This window comes from Stigmatopora nigra, chromosome 22, assembly GCF_051989575.1.
Source record: "Stigmatopora nigra isolate UIUO_SnigA chromosome 22, RoL_Snig_1.1, whole genome shotgun sequence".
In the NCBI taxonomy this organism is placed as follows: Eukaryota; Metazoa; Chordata; class Actinopteri; order Syngnathiformes; family Syngnathidae; genus Stigmatopora; species Stigmatopora nigra.
Genome location: NC_135529.1, coordinates 4,660,842 through 4,681,435, shown reverse-complemented (window position 1 = coordinate 4,681,435; position 20,594 = coordinate 4,660,842). Strand labels below are relative to the sequence as shown.

The following is a 20,594-nucleotide window of genomic DNA, read 5'->3' as shown; positions in this document are numbered from 1 at the left end:
TCATACCGTGTTCGGCCACTAGAGGGGTCTCTTGCCTGAAGGAATTGTAGCCAAAGCAAGCGAAGAAGAGCAAACGCATGTGTACTAGTAGTACGTGTTTACCAAATCCGTAGACAAATATTTTACGCAATAGTGTTTTCCAAGCTGTGGTTTTCACATTTGCCAACAAAATGCCGAAAGTCAAAGCGGGGAAGAAAAGCAGGCAGCATCAAGAGGTTAAAAACCAAGGTATGTGCTAGATTTAGCTTAAGCATATTCGCCATTTCCAGTAATCACTTGATGGGACTGCGATCGAGTATCGTATGGTATTCTGTTTCGTGCTAGTACAGCAATCCTTTCAACTTTTAATGAAAATAAGACTTTGTTTCACGTTGATGACTATTGCTGTAGTTTTTTCAGGCTCAAATACATCACCCCTCCCTCAAATTCCACCTATAATGTAATTTTTGACCTGGGTGTTACCCCAATAGTCAAATCTTATGTGCAACTGTAATAGTTGTCTATTATAAATGTACTATACATACTTTACAGTATGCCAAAACTCTTAAAATACGTTTTGCTACCAGTTTGCACAGCGTGGTATTTTTTTTTATATGCATTGATTTTTAAATAGTATTGATGTTTATAAATTAATACTTGAGCTTATTGCTACACTTGGCTGTAGTGCATTTGGGGACATTTGCATTTAATAATAATATTTTTGACACATAGCTTTCAATGTGATGTATCACTTGTGAAAACAAGTTGTTTGGGCATCAAAAGACTTAAAATGCCTTAACTTTGTGTTGCAGGTATTATGTTCAACAAGGGGATCGGCCAGCACATCTTGAAGAATCCTCTTGTTGTTAATAGCATCATTGAGAAGGTAGTCCAACTGTGTTTGTGGACAAGAATTATAATCAGTTTACATGATCGCAATGTGTCACTTTTTCAGGCTGCATTAAGACCGACAGATGTGGTTTTGGAGGTGGGACCTGGGACTGGTAACATGACAGTTAAACTTCTAGAAAAGTCCAAGAAGGTACATTTCAATGTCATAAGATTCCTATTAATATTCAAAGAATTTCCCTGAACTGAACTGCGTTGCCAGGTGGTGGCGTGTGAGTTGGATGGCAGATTGGTGGCTGAGCTGCAGAAACGAGTACAGTGCACGTGAGTGCAGTCACAAATGAGCCAAAAAACCCATAAAAGTGAAACTATGGTGAAATAAGCATGTTGTGGCTTTCCAACAGACCCATGCAGTCCAAACTTCAGATAGTAGTAGGAGATGTTTTAAAAACAGACCTTCCATTCTTTGATGTGTGTGTGGCCAATTTACCATACCAGGTAGGCACTTATTCCCATTACACACTCTAAATGCTTACTACTACTAATACTAAGAGGTGTGTTCCTGTGGTATAAATTGTGTGTGGCTTTTAAATGTTGGCAGATTTCATCCCCATTTGTCTTCAAACTGCTTCTTCACAGACCTTTCTTCAGGTATAAAACTTGGCTTTCCTGCGTTTTAAAGTGGCATTCAGTCCTAGTGTGCATTTGTCTGAGTCTGCTTTCTTTCAGGTGTGCCGTATTAATGTTCCAGAGAGAGTTTGCCATGCGTCTGGTGGCTCCGCCTGGAGACAAGCTCTACTGTCGCCTATCTATTAACACTCAGCTTCTGGCTCGCGTTGACCATCTCATGAAAGTATGTTGTTTGACTTGACTTTTGGGCCGGGAAGATATTGAGCCTTGTTTCTCTCGCCAGGTAGGAAAAAATAATTTCCGTCCTCCTCCCAAAGTGGAATCCAGTGTTGTTAGAATAGAGCCCAAAAATCCTCCTCCTCCAATTAACTTCCAGGTGACAATTTTGTTATATTTGCAACATTAACTGCTTCATGCAGGAATTATTTTTAAATGTTTAATTATAACCCTCACAGGGCAGTTATTGTATTAATTTATTTGGCTGCCGTCGACTGCAATAGACGTTCAAAGGCACTGACAGATGAACCTTTGCAGCCAGCAAATTGAACATTTATCGCTGTCATTGGCATGCAGTGAGATAGAAACTATGGCGGAAAAGATACATCTATTCAATTTCCTTTATTTTGCTCTCGTTAATTTAGCTTTTATGAGCATCGTTTTAATGTCTGCATTTGTAATAATATCTCAATCTTAAAAATACTAATTAGAAAAATGACATAAAAATCACTTGCCCTGTAAAGGTTAAAGGTCTTAAGTGTACATTTTTGAACAGCTCCACTGTAGTGATCACTGTCCCTGTGAGAGTTAAAAATAATAATAATAGACTTGTCATTCATTGTGACATGTGTTTTGTTCAGGAGTGGGATGGGCTGGTCAGAATTGCTTTTGTAAGAAAGAATAAAACCCTCAGCGCTGCGTTTAAGTGAGTATTTTTGTGCTAAATGTGATGATGTTAATGTGTTAACTGGATCAGAAGAGTGACCAGTATATTTTTTTCCAGGTCATCTGCAGTGCAGCAGCTCCTGGAGAAAAACTACAGAATTCACTGCTCAGTACAAAATGTGGTAGGTCAACATGATAACAGTAATTGTGGCTTTAAGGCAGACTTGCTGGCATATAATATTTGATTCATCCTCACAGCAAATAGGAACCGATTTCAGCATCGCCCAGAAAATCGAAAGCATTTTACAAGGGGCAAAATTCAGTGAAAAGAGAGCTAGGACTATGGACATCGATGACTTCATGGTGTAAGTTAATTGACCCGTTTCACTTTTATATTAAATGCCATTCCTGCAAATCGGGGATGCTGCATTTATGATTTTTTCCCCCGAATCAATACTTTAGCATTTTGTTAACATGACTGAAGATTGAATGTCCATGTTTTTCTCATGCATCTATTTATTTTCAGATTGCTTCATGCATTCAACTCTGCTGGGATCCACTTTTCTTAAAGGCATATGACCAGTCCTTTCTAGATAGCTGACAGTCCAGGGGATTAAAAAAAAAAAGAATCTTGTATCACAAAAAATCTATGAACTCATATTGAGATTTTCTTTTCTGTACTATTTTGTGTCACTGAGCATATCAATGTTTAACCTCATCAAATTCTTGAGAAAGCATCTATCATTCAATAAAATTACTGCTCCTTGACATGTCATAAGTTATGTTTTCAAGTTGGGTTTCAGCAATGTGAACTGGTTCCCAAAGTTGTTTTTCTTTTTAATGTTTTATCCTTTTGCTTTGCTCAGCAATAAAAACAAATGTCTAAAAACACCAAATGTTTTTGCCTTATTACGCTTTTTAAATGACTTTAAATGGCTTTAGTCTAATTTTTGAACTGTGATAACATCATAGAAATCTTTAATAACTATACCTGTGTATTTTGTTGATCATTCACTGCAACTGACAGGCTGGTATTGAGTAATGTTTGCCATTGACAGCGATAGGCATCCCATCTATTTTGGCTGGGTGGCTGACAGTGATCGATCACTTGCTATAGAACCCCAGTAAAATCATCTATTGCCATCAATAGAAGCCATGGCATTAAGTGAAAAATAAGTACATTTTAACAACCCAATTTAATTACCAAACTCGAAAACTTTGTTTTTCACTATACATTTATTGTCAGGTTCTTCCTTTCCAGTTTTATAACAAAGTGTAACCGGTGAAAAAACATGTCACATTAGTTTAGAAACTATTGCCTCATGGCATAAAATGGCACGAATGGGAGCAAGCTACACTTAAAAATGTTTTGGAGGAACAAGAGGAAGTGCATTTCACTCCACTGCTTCGTCCACATTGGTAAAAAGTGGGGGGGGGGGGGGGGGGGGCTTTAGAGACTGCATATGGGTCATGAATATACTATATAGTGCCAAAAGGCATTAAGATGCTATAACATCAGTGCACATGCAGACTACAAGTTAGCTGGATCAACCGTAAACCAACCTGAGTTTTTGTGTGGCAAAACTTGGGAAACCAAGTCCAAAAGTACAAGCGAGTATTAAAGAAAATAATTTAAGAAGAATGGTTAGAGTTAAACATTCCTCGTCAGAAGGAAAAAAAACAATGCTTTCCCAAGTTTTCTAAATTTCCTAACAAGACCATAGCAAGTTATTCCCTATATAAAAGTCATTACAGTTGCAACTTTTTAAGCCTGTAGGAAAGTTCAGTCCTTTTTTTGTGCTTTCTCAGGCCAACGTCTGTCTAGTGGTTTTTCTTCCCAACTCCTCAGTCAGTTAAGAGCTCGTGGCCGCTTGGGGTTGATCTGCTTGCTTGCCTTTTCCTCTTCTTGGAGAGCACAGCGGAAAGACTTGACTTTATCTGTCCAAGACAAAACCAGATAAGAGGTCGGTGCCGTGGGATTACAGGGAACACTATTTTCCTCAGCTTTTTTCTTTCGACAAACCTCGGAGCTCGGTGAGGATGTCTATTTTCTGGTCCAGGATCTTCTCCAGCTGAGTCGCATACAATTCCACATCATAGTCCACCTCCTCTACTGTCATTTTCAGGAGCTCCTTCTCATCTTCAAGCCACCTGATGGACTCCTGAACATGGAAAAACTTGCTTGCAGTGGAGAATATTTTTTTCATAAATAAAAATGAGTTGAAAGGTACAGCTTTCTTTCTTGATCTGACCTGGAAAACAGCTCTGTGGTCCTCCAGGACCTGCTCCTCCATCTCCGCCAACTGAGAGACAGCCTCATGAAAGGAGAAAAGCTGAGGAGATACTTCTTCCTCCTATGAAAAAAAGGGAGCCTCATTGGGATTCACGCAAATAAGTCCTGCAAACTACTTTTGATCAAATTTGGTCTTTTAATTGTCACCATTATCTGACATTTTAGCGAATTAAAATTCAACAAACTATTTCCCAAAATTCTTTTTTTGTTTCCAAAAGCACATTTTTGTTGTTAAATGATACAACAAAGATTGAATATCAAAATCCCAAACTAGTACTTACATTCTGCTCACAGAGCAGTTTCAGGTCGTCTCTCTGCGGTGAGCTGTTTTGCCATTCCTCGTCCAGCATGTCCAGCTGGTTGACTGTGTGGATATTGGTTCGGCCTCCCTCCATCCCTTGGTTGTGGTCCACCGTAAGTTCCTTCACCCTGGAACCCAAATGTACATTGATTTAGTCAGGGCTGATAACGTTCAACCGTGCTGGATGCTGAATGTGGCAAAGACTGATGATATCATAGGAGCAGTGAAGTCATGCATCTTGAGAAATCGTTGGTGCGGATGCCATAATAATGATCTTTTGATGTTCCTCCCCTCACCAATGTGTCTGGCCTACACATTCTAGGGGATTTGCGAGGGTAAAATGTGCCTAACTGGACAATCGTCGTGTGTGTGTGTGTGTGTATGTATGACCACTGATGGTGATTGCTCAAACATGGAAGTGAAAGAAAAAATGCTGCTTTTGAAGCCAAAGAAAAGAGTGCCAGTCACATGCAGATAAAAGGTGAAAAGTTGATGGATGGGTCCCGAAAGAGGTGAAAGGTGAGAAAGAAAAAAAAAAGGCTGTGAAGATGAGTCACGAGACACGTTGCGGCACAATGAGTTACACAACCAGAGCTTTGTTGCGCTCCAAGTATTTATCAAACAAGATTACAAGATCTGTCCCTTTTTAGGAAGTGAAATTGTACTCATCCTTTTTAAACTGTACTGCAAACCTTCAAATTATGAATTAAACTCTTGTAGTTGCTCTCATTGTGCCAATGGAACAAAAGCCTTAGTGATTGTGTCGTGCATTTCAAGTGCTTGACCTGCCAGTGGGAGCAGCCACAAAGTCATCGTATTCAAAAGTATTGGTTGGCGATAACTCAGGGTGAGTCCCCTGAACACCCTGAGAGAAGGGGATGTCTGATGGACTAATCCCAAACTCCTTCACTCTACTCCGGCGCATTGTGGGGGCGGCATGGGAGAGAGGAGATAGGGAAAGGCAAGAGGAATAGCGAAAAAAGAGGGATAGAGTCACACCGGATTAACAAGAATAAGAAAAAAGTTCAGATTAATCGCGAGTAAAATTCAGTAACTATGAAGGTGATTTGTAATTCTATATAGACTGTACACAGTGACCATAAGAGCACCTGTTGGCATAGCGAAGCGTGTTGAGGGTATTCTCGCAGGATGTCATTCCTGGAGAGATGGTTGCAATCTGCAAAAGTAAAGAACAAATTCAGATCAGGTGAAGACATTCAAGGAGACACGGGGAGGAACAACACATCCCAGAAGTAACGGACTCACCATGCAAGTGCGGGAATTTTCACCAATGAAGGAGTCGCGCAAAACCTGAGTGAGTTTACTGGCTCGGAAAGGCGTGTGCGGCTTGTTTCGACCTAAAGCCCTGATGCATTCCTGAAATGAAGGGAAGGTGCAAAAACCTTACAATTGAGACCATTCAGCCACTCATTTAACATCACACAAACCTTGAGGGCCAGCAGGCTTTTATTGATCTCTGCACCCTCCAGGCGAGTTTGGCGGTTGGCACTTGAAGTATCAGCACCCCTCTCATTCCCAGCCAGGTCAATGAGCGAAAACTTGCCGTGCATCTTCCCCTTCCTCCGTAGAATGATCTGGAACACAGCGTGGCTGCGTGATGAGTGGGCATTGGCCGACGTTTGCCCTGATGTCCTTTGGAAGGAAAAAAAAACACAGAAATATTATTATTATTATGATGAACAAGGTAGCAAGTTGCATTTGATGCAGTCCATCACCAACTGCTTCAAATTTAACACATACCTGCAGCTGTTGCCCAATTCTATAAGTTTCAGGACATCCTCCGTACACTTGACCTCTTTTTCTTCAAGGTCCAGAACCTGCACCTGCTGGTTTCGGTCTTCCAGCACCCTCAGTTTGTTTTTTCGATTAAGCAAGTCAAACACCTTATAAAAGATACACAGCAGCCATCAAAATAACCTTTTTTTAGGCGAAAACACTTATTTCTTGGTAACTCAACCACAAAAAAACTAAAGACCTGGTGCCCACCTTTTTAGTCTTGTAGGTCACAATATTAAAAATTGTTAGAACTTACACTATTGTAACTTATGCTAATTATAATTTATATTATACAAAATAAAGACAACCTGATAATGGCTAACAATAACTGAATATTTTGGGTTTAAATGATCTCAAAGGGATAAAGTCATAATAGCCATGGAACACCGGATTACAGTTTACTCACCTTTCCAATGTAGATTTCAAAGAAGGTCGCATAGACTTGTAACTCTAATTTCTTGTAGTTGGGTTTCTTCAACATGAGAAATACATCCCGAGCTAGACAAAAAGTATGTTGACTTTTAACATTTTCAAAAATGACACCAGACAATGGCTCACACAGCCTATGACTTACCAGCCAATGCGTAAATTCCTTTAGCGCAGTCTTGGTTCTTTCCAGAAAAATCTCCCCCCATTGTCTAAAACATAAAACTGTTTCAGGACTTGAGAAAATATATGAAATTGATTTCAATTGGTAATTCAACTCACGTGGGTTTTACCGCTTCCTGTTTGCCCATAGGCAAAGCACGTGGCCATACCCTTTTCAAATATGGTCTCCACTAATGGTCTGGCAGTGAACCTTTAAGATGACAAAGAACATCAGAGAACTTCTTCAGGCACACACACCCCTAATACTGAGATTAGTTTTATTATTGAAAAAAGTTTATTACCTGTAAACCATCTCATTGGTGGTAGCGTCGTCAAAGGCATAGTCGAAGCGGAAAGTTTGGTTTTCCAAGAAACGAGTAAGGTCTACCTTTTGTTTAGGCTCGTGCACCATCACCACGTCTTTACTTGGAATGGTTAGCACATCTAAATCCTTCATGGTAAGTTCTGAATCAAAAGCAAGGGGAGAATTAATAACCCATTCTAAAGCATTTAAACACGTAAAACACCATACCTTTTTTGTTTAGTGGACGTTTCCTCACACATACACATATTCTATGTTCTTCAATCTGCGTAAACAATAAAATGTTGCATTAAATATCGTATTGCTGAAAGTAGTAGATTCAAGGTGAAAAGGCTTTGCTTTCATCTCACCAGATCTGCTGTGGTTAGAGGCCGGTAGTCTAGACTTGCACGGAAGTCTCTAATCATGCACATAATCTCATAATTTGGAATGGTTGTGTCCACCTCCTGCAAAAAAGTTTTGCATAAACTAATTAAATAAGTGTTTAACACCCCTTAATTAACTTTAAAACAAGACATTTGAAAATGAATGATACTTGTAATGGAGGGGAAATGATATCCCTATACCTGAGCCCTCTTTTCCCTGCGCTCCTGTTGCTGGAGACGGCGCTTCTCCCTTTTCTCCTGTAGCTTCTCAACCTCCTTCACACAGTTTGACTTCCTCCTGGCTGCCACAAGACAAGAGGAAGAAGCATATCAAATTGCTTCCTTGAAATTAGTCACACTGTTAATAGCAATCCTTTATTCATTTTATGAACCACTTATTCTCACAAGGGTCGAGGGAAAGGGGTAGGGTATTTGCTGGAGCCCATCCCAGCTAACTATTGGCATCAGGTGGGGGGGACACCTTGAATTGGTGGCCGGACGGAAAACCTAGTTTTAACAATAATTTATTAATTTTCTGTTGAAGCATCCTCCTTAAATCACAAGTGTTTTCATAAACCCAAATCTCCAAACACCAGACACCAGAGATAGCCCAAATTGAATATTTGCTGTTTGTGTGTGTGTGTTTTCCCACCACCTCATCTCTCTCCAAAGAAAGCACCAAATTTCCATCCTGCTTTCTCTACTTCCCAGAACAGACAGAATATCCAACGAGAGTGATACATAATATCCTCTAATCTAGGAGGATTTAATGTGCTAGGTCAGGACCATCACTAATGTTTGTATATTAAATCCAAGCGTGTCAATGATAGCAGGATCTTTCCAAAACTTTACCATTATTTTAAACTGCTTGGCTGACACCCAAAAAATTATCTCGTCAGAGTGGTTGAATCGGGACAATAGCACCAACACCAGTGACAACACAGGCTGGAAAAAATAGTATCTGGCAGACATTTTGAGAATAAGAAAATAATAATTTTAAGTAAGATTATTTTTCTAGCCGATCACAGATTTATGCCAATTCTATAATTTCCATAAAAATACATTAAGGACCTTCAACAAGTTTTATTGTAAAACATTTCACATTATCTTATGTTACAAAACAAGAATTATTTTTAACTGCAGATCATCACAAGAAAAGGGAATGTCCAAACTACTGATTTATATTAGGCAGGTAATTCTTCACATCGTAATCTTTTAATTCTGAATGTGAGATTTTATCAGGTTTTTATTTTATTTTACTGATTCACTCACCACTCCATTTAAGGCAAGACACCTGCCAGATTCTATTAGAAACTATTACAATACCCAAAATGCAACAATAGCAAGTAAGTGGTACATACAAAGTTGTCCCAAATCCTTTCTGGTTAGCGGTTGATGTAAACAGTCTGTAATGAACGTAGTCAACAAACATTAAGATATTCATAACTCAAAGAGGGGGGGCACTTTTGTCAAGCACCACAACATTGGTAGGTTAAAATTGTTAGTGCGCTTGACCAAATAAGTTTGCCAATTAAATATTAACACTGGAAGCTATACGAGGTAGTACACCGTGGTAAGAACTTCAACATTACCATTCTGAAGCTGCTGCTGTGTGGGGGCTTGGGTCGGCTGAGCCTGCTGTGATGGGGGGGCTGGTGCTGTTTCGGCGTGTTGAGACTGATGGGGTCGGGCCTGGTTCGGAATCACTGGAAAGCAAAAACATTTCCATATACGTAGATGTATTGATTTCACTTCACTCAAAACTCACAAGGTGAGAATGGACATGTATTTTACAGATAACACATAATCCCCCCCCCCTCTTTGCAACTTAGTTAAAGGACAATAGTTATTACATAGGTTCAATAAATTACCTTTATGTATTTAAAAAAGAAAACTCAAATGTCCGAGTTGAGCATTAATTTAAGAAAATAGCCTTCATATTTCCAAACAGACCTCGGCTGTCCCTGGATGGAGTGTCGATCTTTGAAGGTGCTATTGTTCCACGATTCTGCAAAACGAAGCCAGAATTTATGAGTGCGATCAGCTGATTTTTAATCAATGCATTATACTTGAGTTGAAAAGAAATGTTGTTTCATTTAGTTTTCATTCTTTTAATAAATCCCTAATTTACGATTTTAATGAAGTACCTAGGAGTCAAACGGTTAAATACTGTAAAAACAATATTATTGCTAATTAGTGTATAGGTCTGTTTTAATCACATCGATTGCAACATACTATGCATCTTTTGGACACATTCAGCATTATAACATTAAATACGTTCATGCATGCTATAGCAAACATCACAAAATATATAGGATGCTAATGACTTTTTTCTTATTTTTAATTTAAAAACAACTCACTTTTGCTATTTTATTAACCTTCACACCGGTATTTGGAAGGGGGGTCTCTGGACTCCGGATAGGCTCTTCATCTGGACCCAAATCAGGGTTAAGTGCAAATATACTCTCCAAATCAATCTGCATGATGACAGGAGAGTTTATTAGTCATTTTGACATAAGCCTGAGTGTTAAAAGCAGTTCATTGTTATGCATTACTGCATAACCACCCCAACAAAGATGCAAAGGTTAAAGTTGCCTATATAGTAAGTGTGGCTGCCCTCTTGCATTGCATGTTATGCAGGACTGTTATAAAATCATCCAAACTTATGTCTTCTCATTAATTATTCAGTGGTTTGATGAGCGATGAATTGTTGTATACCTCTTTCCCTTTTGTATCTCCATTCTCCATCCACTCAACAGTAACGCTTTCATTGTCCTCATTCAGGGATGTCACAAATGCCTCATGTATGCGACCTGTTTCAGAATGAAAAAAGAGAGCCAGAATATTTAAAGCTGAAAGAGATCTCATTCTGAGCACACCCATGATACTGTTTTAACATTAAAAATGAATAAACTCAGTCTTGATTTAGCAGTTCCTTAGCGTCAGACTGAAATAATCAAAAAAACAAATAGGGCCATATTGGTCCATTCACACGTTAGTTACATTGTTCGCTTAGCTTGTGCACTATAGGTTCTAAAATTCTCCCAGAGTCCTGACACACCCAATGTGCGTAAACCAGTGGATGCAATTAACCAAGAGGTGTGCCTCATTTAACGCTGACAATAGTTGTAATTGTGAGTTATTTCATGAGTCTAAACACCACCTCCACCTGCCTACATACATGAAAATACAGGTCACACTAGTTAATACTGTTCCCTGTCATTCATAAGACACTGTGGTCCATCACATTCACAGTACATAGTTGATCTGAAAGAATCCTTTGTGTCCACTGTGCCCTAATTTTATACAAAAACAAGCTGATAATTTGCAGAGGCTAACAGTCTTAAAAGTATCGGGTGCACCAAAAGCCAGATGAACGACAAGTCTCTAAAGCATCAATAACAGGTCAAGGGCCACATAATGACCTTGCTTTCACACAACACACATGAGTGTTATTATGAGATAGAGTATAATGTACGAGTCATTAATTTGGTTTTAAGCAGATCTCTATTCCATGTACCTATGACAATCACAAAAAAAGCATAGAGGGATGTTAGAAATAAGGATGCTGCCTTAAACAGATGGGGTGGTGACCTGAATCTGGCGAGGATCTGCGTGCGTCTCACCATCTACCCCCTGCTGAGAGGGAAATCCCTGCTCTGACGGCTAGTTGAAGACTGAACTAACTGAAATACCAAGGGGGCCTGTGAACCACTCCTGTCACATTTAAACTAATTGTACTAAAGAACACCCACCATGTAGATGGTTTCAGACTGATTCCATGAGCAAAAATAAACAATACAATGGGCAGAATAAAATGTTCATGAGTTATACTGAATATAGCTCCCGGTGTGGGTCATATAATGCATTGCATCAAGCATAACATGAAAGGTTAAGGACAAATAGCCGAAGGATAAAGAGCATAATGAACACGAATTTAAGAGCAGAGTATTCCTTTAATACCATTGCACGTTATATCACCATGTTGTTGTGGACATCGCGGGGTATCCATAGCAACTACCATTTACAAGGTCGACCACCCGCTATTAACATTTGTGCCAAGAAAACTATTTGAAAAAAACATCTAGAACGTTTGCATTTGTCATCCGGTTAAAAACTTGACAAGATGACACACACATACATGACACCATGTTTAAGATCTGCCATAAGAAGTTAGCATTAGCCATTAAGCTAATCCCCATTTAATGCTCATCAATGAATCGCTTCAAGTTAGTCTGAGAACAAGCAGCTACTTGAATGCAAACACTTTGAAAATGCACGTTTTGGAAATGTAAAATTCAAATGGTGCGATCTATGAGCATTGAGCTTTTTGTTATGATCCAAAGTAAAATGGGGACGCCGGTTGATCATGAGATGAATCCAAATATAGAATGAATGAGCCTTGTGTTGAGAAGATGAAATATTGAGTGAGATTGCCATTTCCCCGTCAGTTAAAACATTGCCAACTATAAAAGATCCATCGTTGCATTCAACAGCACCACAGCAACAAAGCTCCCCAAACAACTTGGGCGAGCCGTTCAAACTGCGACGGAACGTATACAAGAGCGACTCGCCCTAAACTTACCGTCACTGCGTTTAATTTCCACCCACGTTCCCACGTCGAGATTCCCAAATGCCACCGCCATTCTACATTCCCTGTACAAATAAACAAATAAAAACTAAAGATCTGCAAGCGATGAGGGCGGAAGGAGCCTTTCGGTTAATGGTAGGAATTGTGAGGAGCCTGCCCGCAAAAGCTCCAGCTCACAGGCCAGTTCCGGTGCAGCGTGGGTCCACTTCCTTTCAGGAACCGGAAGTAAATAAAGCGCACAGGCTTCTGGTTGGTTGGTGATGCTGACCGCACCGCGACGGTGAGTGACTGGTGTGATTTTTCGCAAGCACCGACTGTACTTTGTAAAAAATGACGCCTATGATAGACTGTTTCATCACTTTGATACACTCCTGGTTGTTTCAGAGCAACTTACGAATTTTGCAGGCGTCATGAGCCGTTTTTATTCTAGTTATCTTTTATTGTGTCGTTAAAGCCACTCGACATCATGCACTGTAGTACCTCATTTTGTAAGAGGTGAGAAATTATCATTCGAATATGTTCAGTATGTTTTACATTTTTAAACCCATTAAAATGCAATACCTTGAGCAAAATCACTGTAATTTTGAGCTGTTGTTTTTTTAAAAACTTTTATGACTGATGTATGTTTTTTTTGTTGCAGAAGCAACATTCAGTTCTTCAATCAAGTGAAAAAGATACAATGAAGTGGGGCACAAAAAACAAATATAATACTGGGTATCCCCTGTTTCACTATTGTAAGTGATTTGTTCGTGAACATTCTATGTATTGTTTTGAAAAGGCTATATACAGCTTCAATATATTTCGCGTTTCAAATTAAACAGGGCGGCCCGGTGGTGCGAGTGGTTAGCACGTCGGCCCCACAGCTCTGGGGCCCTGGCTTCAAATCCAGGTCATGTCCACCTGTGTGGAGTTTGCATGTACCTGGGTGGGTTTCCTCCGGGTACTCCGGTTTCCTCCCGAATTCCAAAAGCATGCATGGTAGGCTGATTGGACACTCTAAATTGCCCCTATCTTTGGCTGAGTGTGCATGGTTGTACGTCTCCACGTGTCCTGCGATTAGCTGGCCACCGATTCGGGGTGTCCCCCGCTTTTGGCCCGGAGACAGCTAGGATTCGCTCCAGTACCCCCTGTGATCCCAGTGAGGGTAAAGTGGTTCAGAAAATTAGACGCAATGAGAAATTAAACATTGCAATTGTCTTCAGTCTTCGAATAACAGATTATGCAACAATCCAACAGGTTTTATTATACTGTATATTATGAATCCTTTAAGTAATAATAAAAAAATAATTATTTGAAAACATTTACTTACAGTCAAGTCATTTGTGAAAAGTTATTTGCACTTCAGTTGTCCTTATTTTTATGACAGGTATCATTTTATACAGCTTACCTTTATACAGCCTCAGTAGTACAACCCACACATAATTATAGCTGAAATGTTTGCACAAATGTGTATCCAATTCAAGTGTCCTTACTAAGAAGAATATGAAAAATGAAGAAAGCACACGTTCTATAGAAACCCTGGCAATCTCATTATTTAAAGAAATGCTTGAGTAATTTTTAAGATACACACAAGCTGTTTACACTTGACAAAACACATCAACAGACATGTGCCATTTAACCCCACTTATTACTCTCACAGCTGACCTCCCCCACCAATCTGAACGCTCCAGATCTTTCTCTTTCCAGAAGCTACTAGTTTACTCCGTGGACCCTCCAGCTGTCACCTCACACACACATCCCCACCCCCCTCCACCCTCACCACTTGCAACAGGCATTCGCTAGTGAGTTCTCAGCTGTCTGTACCCTAAATAACCCTTATCAGGCGTAGACCATCATGGGGAGTGGGGTTGCTTATGTCAGATACACATTTACAAAAATATGATATTCCTCAAAGTATTACCTGTACCCTGCTGAAATATCTTCTATGACACAAGTCATCTTAAGTATAGCAAACTATTTCAATAAAGGTTTTTATTGTTTTCTCAGGGGAATTTGTTCCTTCTTGTGGCCCCCCTCATCTGTCATTAAAGGTCCACCATGATTTGTCCCACCTCATCGTGACGACAAATATAATTGGGGGTTGCAGTGGAGGAGGTTAGAAATACCCATTGACAATCTCATCAAGTTTTGGGACATTGATTGGGAGAAATATTGATTTCAAAGAAAAACAAGGTAAAGGGCATTGCAGAAGGTTTGTCCTATTTTTTTATTTATTTTTTATTTATGTTTGTGGGTGGGTAGGTTTTGAAGCTTTTGGGGGTTATACATACATTAAGAGAAGGGGATCGTTGTTGCAGGGGGTGTGTAACTGCACATCTCTGTCCATTGGGAAAGCATTTGTTACACTGCTCAGGGCACCATGCCCAAAAAAGGCTTGCAGGGAGACATTTAAAGTTGCAGATAGACGTGTATGAGAGATAGCATGTGCTATAACCGCACTCTGTCAAAGATTCAGTTCAACAAGACACCTATTACAAACAATGGTGAGATTTAGCGCAGTTAAAAAAAATGGAATTAATGTATTCAGTCACTTTTTGGAGCTCCTGTCTGATAGATGGCTTGCTTAATATATTTTTGCATGATAATTGTATTAAATCCTTTAAACCTTTCTAATAGATGGAAGACCAAATCCAGTTGAAAGATGAGGGAAACAAACATTTCCAAGCAGGAGATTTTGACAAGGCTATTCAGTCTTATACTAAAGCAATCAGTGTTTGTCAAGACAAGAAGGTCTTGGCTGTTATTTACAGAAACAGAGCTGCGTGCTATCTGAAAAAGGTAAGAAAGTTTTTATTTTTTTAATGAACATCATTCTGTGCCTGTGTGGATTTTTAGTTTGGGGCAGCACTTTTCTGCCCACATTATAAATGCATAGTAGGTTAATTAAAGACTATATATTTTTTAATATTTTTGGGTAAATGTAAGCACAAATCGCTGTTTTTCTATTTGTGCCATGCTATTGGCTATAGACCAGAGATTTTTTGTATAGGCTCCAGTGCACTGGAATTGGGATATGTGGTACGGGGCATAGATGGAGTATTTGCAGAAAAAATAACAACATTTATTGTTTTTTCTTCAAAGGAAATGTATTCCAATGCAGCCTCCGATGCATCCAAAGGTACCATATAATAACACACAATTGAATATTAATTATAACACAAATAGTAAACCTCAATGTTTTGTTCACCTTATACAGCTATTGACGTTGATGCTGCTGACATCAAAGCGTTGTACAGACGCTGCCAAGCTCTGGAAAAGCTTGGAAAACTTGATATGGCCTTCAAAGATGCACAAAGATGTGCGACCATTGAACCAAAGAACAAAACGTTTCTGGAGGCTCTTCGCAGGCTGGGGGCTGAAATCCAGACTAAGGTCAGTTTTGAATGAATCAAACCCAGTTAACAATGCCATCACAATACATAAGCAAAAATATTTACATCACTTGCCCGAGTATATATGTTGAGACATCCGCAGAGATTAATATATTCCTGTTTTCATTTCAGCTCAAAACAACATTCTCCACAGATTCAAGAGTACAGAACATGTTTGATATTCTTCTCGATGATGATATGGAAAAGGACAAGAAAGAAAAGGTGCATTTTCTTTTTATTTAAAATTGAAAGCTCAACTCATTCCAACCTTTCATGAGAATCTACCCATTCTACTGCACAACAAATTGCACTTACAATACTGAATCTATATTTTCTGTGTATACGTAGGCTGCCAACAACCTGATTGTGCTAGCCAGAGATGATGCCGGATCAGAAAGAATCTTCCAGAATAATGGTGTGCCTCTCCTCCTCAACATGATGGAGACAGGAAAATCTGAGATGATCCTCGCTGCTATTCGCACTCTTTCGGGAATGTGCACAGGACATAAAGCTCGGGTGGGACTTGAATATAGATAAAAAGGATTGTGCTGATGAGCATGCACCTATTTATCATGTCAGTCTGGAAGTAAAATCTCATAAATAAGTAAATTTCTTTTCACAATGTTCTTTTCAGGCAATGGCCATTATTCACATGGTGGCCATTGATAAATTGTGCAGTATAATGGCATTTGACAGTGAGGAGATTGCACTGGCAACATGCAATCTCTTCCAATGCATCAACGATTCCCTCACAGGCGGTGATAAAAGAGAATATGGGAAAGAGGAGTCCTTGGTTTTAGGTAAGACTTGTTTGTGTTATCTTTAATTGTTAGTATAAGAAGGTAATGCAGAAAATAGTTACCCTTGGTATTTATCACCATTAAGAGAAATCTGTGGGTGTGCTTTGCATTAAATGTTATCCTTAATGTCCATCATAGATGCTGCTAAAGACCTGAAGACTATTCTCCTGTCTTTACTGGAGATGGTTGGCAGTAAAAAGGTTTCTGGCCATGGCCGAGACCAGGCATTGAATCTCCTGAGCAAGAACGTCCCTCGCAAAGGAAAAAATGAGCATAACAACTCAAGGACTCTCTTTACTATTGATCATGGTGAGACAAAAAAAATAACTAGTATTAATTTGAGAACCACAAAAAAAGGCATAACTTACTTAACAGCCCATTCATTGTACAGGTCTCAAGAAGATTCTCAAGGTGTGTGGTCAGGTTCCTGAACTTCCTGACCAGTTGCCCTTGACCGAGAACACCCAGCTAATTGCCAGCGTGCTACTCAACCGGCTCTATGATGATCTCACGTGTGACCCAGAGAGAAACAACTTCAGGGATATATGTGATGAGTACATTAAGTATGTCCATTTCTCCTTTCTGATGAATTCCAGACCAGCTAAATGATATTTTCCAACCACTACTATCTTCCCCATCATTCCCGCAGATCCAAAATCGATCCTAACGACATGGATAAAACAATTCACGCCATCAACGTGGTTTCGGGGCTGCTGCAAGGTCCATTTGATGTTGGGAATGCATTGGTTGGAAGGCAGGGCATCATGGAAATGATGGTGGCGCTATGTGGCTCTGAACGTGAGGTGGACCAGATGGTGGCAGTGGAGGCGCTCATCCATGCCTCGACAAAGATGAGCCGCGCCAGTTTCATCATCACCAATGGTGTGTCGTTACTTAAAGACATCTATAAGAAGACCAAAAATGAGAAGATTAAGATACGGTCGCTGGTGGTGAGTGTACCTAGGATTAAGAGTGGAAATGTGTGTCCGGGAATGTCATTTAGAAATAACAATGTCATCATTTTAGGCATAAAATACAATTCTAGTTTTGCAATTTATGTCACTGAATCTCCTCTACAGGGTCTCTGCAAACTCGGCTCAGCAGGAGGTGATGATTACAGTTTAAGACAGTTTGCTGAAGGCTCCACTGAGAAGTTAGCCAAGCAGTGCAGAAAGTGAGATACTGGCGTTCTTGTTGTCAATCTAGTTTTAGCTCAAAAGTTCAACCAAAGTATCTAACTATCCACTTGTATTTGAAAAAAATAACTGCTCTTTGTTTACTTTTGTAGATGGCTGTGCAATCCTATGATTGATGCCAAAACAAGGAAATGGGCTGTTGAGGGTTTGGCTTACCTAACTAATGATGCTGATGTGAAAGATGACTTTGTTGAGGACGAGCAAGCATTGAAAGCCATGTTTGAACTAGCCAAGGTGAAAAAGACTCGAGTGAAAACTTGAATATACATTGCTTATCCAGTTCTACTCTGCAAATGGAATAACTCCCTTTTTTTCTCAGTCTAAAGATAAAACCATTATATACGCAGTGGCGTGCACATTGGTAAACTGCACCAACACCTATGAAAAAAAAGAGATTATCCCTGAGCTGGTACAGTTGGCTAAATTCTCAAAACAACACGTGCCTGAGCAACATCCTAAGGTACAACAAATTGCAAACACCAATGCACACGTTAACAATACGCTGACTTTTTTACATTGTGTTCCAAATCGAATTCCAGGACAAGAAGGACTTTATTGAGAAGAGAGTTAAGAGGCTGCTCAAAGCTGGGGTCACATCTGCTCTTGCTGTAATGGTTAAAGCTGACAATTCCATTCTGACGGACCAAACCAAGGAAATGCTATCAAGGTATGAATGGAAAGAAGACTCAAAGTAGAGATGTGTTCTACCAAAAACTATATTGTGTGAGTCTAATATTATTCTACATAGGTTTCTCCATATGTTCTGATTTTGTTTACTTTTTTTCTACAGGGTATTCCTGGCATTGTCTGAGGATCCTAAAGACCGTGGTACACTTGTTGCCCATGGTGGAGGAAAGGTGAGTTCATTTTTCGGATAGTCACCGAAATGCGTCAAAATCTGACTAAAAATACATTTTTCTTTTGTTATCAGGCTTTAATCCCCCTGGCTCTGGAAGGGACAGAAGCTGGAAAAGTAAAGGCCTCTCATGCACTTGCCAGAATTGCATCCATTTCAAATCCAGAGATGGCCTTTCCTGGTGAAAGAGTAAGAGAAAGACTTAACACAATGACTTTTTTAAAATACTTTTCTCAGCATGTTTACTCATTCATTCTGTCTCGCTCCTTAGGTGTATGAGGTAGTTAGGCCATTAGTAAACCTTCTACACACGGACAGAGATGGAATCCAGAATTTTGAGGCCCTACGAGGCCTTACCAACTTTGCTGGTTTCAGTGAAAAACTAAGGTATTGCTACATTCCCTACTATGTGTGTGTACTTATTGCACATATCATATATTCCCAGCTTTAATGTACATTTGCTGTATGAATTTTGCAGGACAAAGATTGTGAAAGAGAATGCATTACCTGATATTGAGAGCTATATGTTTGAAGAACATGAACAGATCAGACAAGCTGCAGCTGAATGCATGTGCAACCTTGTGACGTGCAAAGAAGTAAGAATATAAGTACATTATTATGGTCACATTTTCACATTTCCAATACAAGATGTGTTCTGTTTGCTGGCCTTTTACAACGTATTACTTTTTTTGGTAGGTACAAGAGCGCTACCTAGAGGAAGGTAATGATAAACTGAAGCTGCTTGTATTACTCAGTGGAGAGGATGATGAGACGCTGCAGATTGCTGCAGCTGGAGCATTGGCTATGCTTACTGCTGCTCAGAAGAAGCTCTGCACCATGATCACACTTGTGGTACGTATTCCAACACAATGAGACGTGGCATGAAAACTACTCTTAGGTCTCCTTGATAACACATCAATGTACTTTTATCCAACAAAATATATCACCATTTCCATGTGTGTTATACCTGGGGAATGATCTGGGTTAACCCACCTTATAATGATTCCACTAATTACTTTGCACATGAAGAACCTACTAAGACTTAAAAGGTATTTTACCTAACCAGAACTTTGCTGCTGTCCTTCTAAATGTTTGTTATCACCCAACAGACTGTTCAGTGGCTTGAGATCCTACAGAGGTTGTGTATACACACCAACCCAATGATCCAGCACCGTGGCCTCGTGACGGTGTTCAACATGCTCAACTCGGAGGATAACGAGCTGGCCAAGAAACTTATTGAGAGTGAGTTGCTTGAAATCATGTCAGTGATTGGCAAGGCAGCAGACAATCCCAAGAAGCAGGATGTCATCGATGCTGCACGGTCATGTCTGGTCAAAGCTATGGATCTGGGTCTGATTAAACCTTTCTCTACACCTTCTTAAATAATGGCCTTAGACAACACGACATAAGGAGACATACTTCTTTTTTCTTTGTTGTTCATTTTTACCAGATTTTTTTTCCACATTGAAGAAGTCACTGGATGATTTAGGTTACTAAAAAAATACGTAAATACAATATTAACAAAAATGGATATATGATAATTTTTGAACATGTATCACCTACAAAATGTAGATGATTCAATTGAAATCCAGGTTTTGGTTTCAAATTAATTTGTGTAATTTTGGTTGTGAAAGAATCATTTGAGTGTGCTTACATTGTTTGCATAAAGCTTTTTTTTTTTCCAAAAACAACTTTTCAGTTGTATTATTTGTTGATGCTTCCATATTTCTACAATTAGGGGAATCAATGATGGCAACTCAAAGTGCAAAACAGT

The 20,594-nt window shown here is 39.5% G+C and overlaps 3 protein-coding genes across 9 annotated transcripts; 2 read left to right on the top strand and 1 right to left on the bottom strand.

Moving 5' to 3' along the window:
• Positions 1-60: 60 nt before the first annotated feature.
• Positions 61-3,236, top strand: LOC144215480 (dimethyladenosine transferase-like). The gene is made up of 12 exons (XM_077744442.1): positions 61-228; positions 792-865; positions 935-1,021; positions 1,091-1,152; positions 1,233-1,326; positions 1,430-1,479; positions 1,558-1,681; positions 1,742-1,834; positions 2,316-2,380; positions 2,459-2,522; positions 2,599-2,705; positions 2,867-3,236. Exons 1-12 carry the CDS (start codon positions 171-173, stop codon positions 2,907-2,909), a joined length of 921 nt encoding a protein of 306 aa, XP_077600568.1. The 5' UTR covers positions 61-170; the 3' UTR covers positions 2,910-3,236.
• A 321-nt stretch (positions 3,237-3,557) lies between these two features.
• On the bottom strand, positions 3,558-12,882 carry LOC144215479 (kinesin-like protein KIF2A). Of its 4 annotated transcripts, XM_077744438.1 has the most exons (23): positions 12,775-12,882; positions 12,592-12,662; positions 10,725-10,819; positions 10,367-10,483; positions 9,960-10,014; positions 9,599-9,712; positions 9,368-9,412; positions 8,208-8,308; positions 7,992-8,087; positions 7,852-7,906; positions 7,622-7,784; positions 7,440-7,530; positions 7,306-7,369; positions 7,138-7,229; positions 6,696-6,838; positions 6,383-6,587; positions 6,201-6,311; positions 6,044-6,111; positions 5,720-5,845; positions 4,915-5,062; positions 4,593-4,694; positions 4,364-4,502; positions 3,558-4,278 (listed from the first exon to the last, which is right to left on the bottom strand). In XM_077744438.1, exons 2-23 carry the CDS (start codon positions 12,650-12,652, stop codon positions 4,190-4,192), a joined length of 2,280 nt encoding a protein of 759 aa, XP_077600564.1. In that variant the 5' UTR covers positions 12,653-12,662; positions 12,775-12,882; the 3' UTR covers positions 3,558-4,189. The 4 variants fall into 4 exon arrangements, with proteins under 4 accessions (XP_077600564.1, XP_077600563.1, XP_077600566.1 ...); XM_077744437.1 differs by having other exon boundaries at positions 12,592-12,867; XM_077744440.1 differs by lacking the exon at positions 5,720-5,845 and having other exon boundaries at positions 12,592-12,867.
• Positions 12,862-20,406, top strand: LOC144215477 (protein unc-45 homolog B-like). 4 transcript variants are annotated; one of them, XM_077744436.1, is made up of 22 exons: positions 12,862-12,877; positions 13,238-13,331; positions 14,584-14,769; positions 15,214-15,375; positions 15,679-15,715; positions 15,794-15,969; positions 16,101-16,190; positions 16,317-16,484; positions 16,603-16,768; positions 16,907-17,077; positions 17,160-17,331; positions 17,418-17,718; positions 17,848-17,942; positions 18,057-18,198; positions 18,284-18,424; positions 18,504-18,631; positions 18,755-18,821; positions 18,896-19,009; positions 19,092-19,207; positions 19,299-19,416; positions 19,517-19,672; positions 19,930-20,406. In XM_077744436.1, exons 4-22 carry the CDS (start codon positions 15,214-15,216, stop codon positions 20,200-20,202), a joined length of 2,793 nt encoding a protein of 930 aa, XP_077600562.1. In that variant the 5' UTR covers positions 12,862-12,877; positions 13,238-13,331; positions 14,584-14,769; the 3' UTR covers positions 20,203-20,406. The 4 variants fall into 4 exon arrangements, with proteins under 4 accessions (XP_077600562.1, XP_077600560.1, XP_077600561.1 ...); XM_077744434.1 differs by lacking the exon at positions 12,862-12,877 and adding an exon at positions 12,932-13,092; XM_077744435.1 differs by lacking the exon at positions 12,862-12,877 and adding an exon at positions 12,932-13,092 and having other exon boundaries at positions 14,584-14,788.
• The last annotated feature ends 188 nt before the right edge of the window (positions 20,407-20,594 follow it).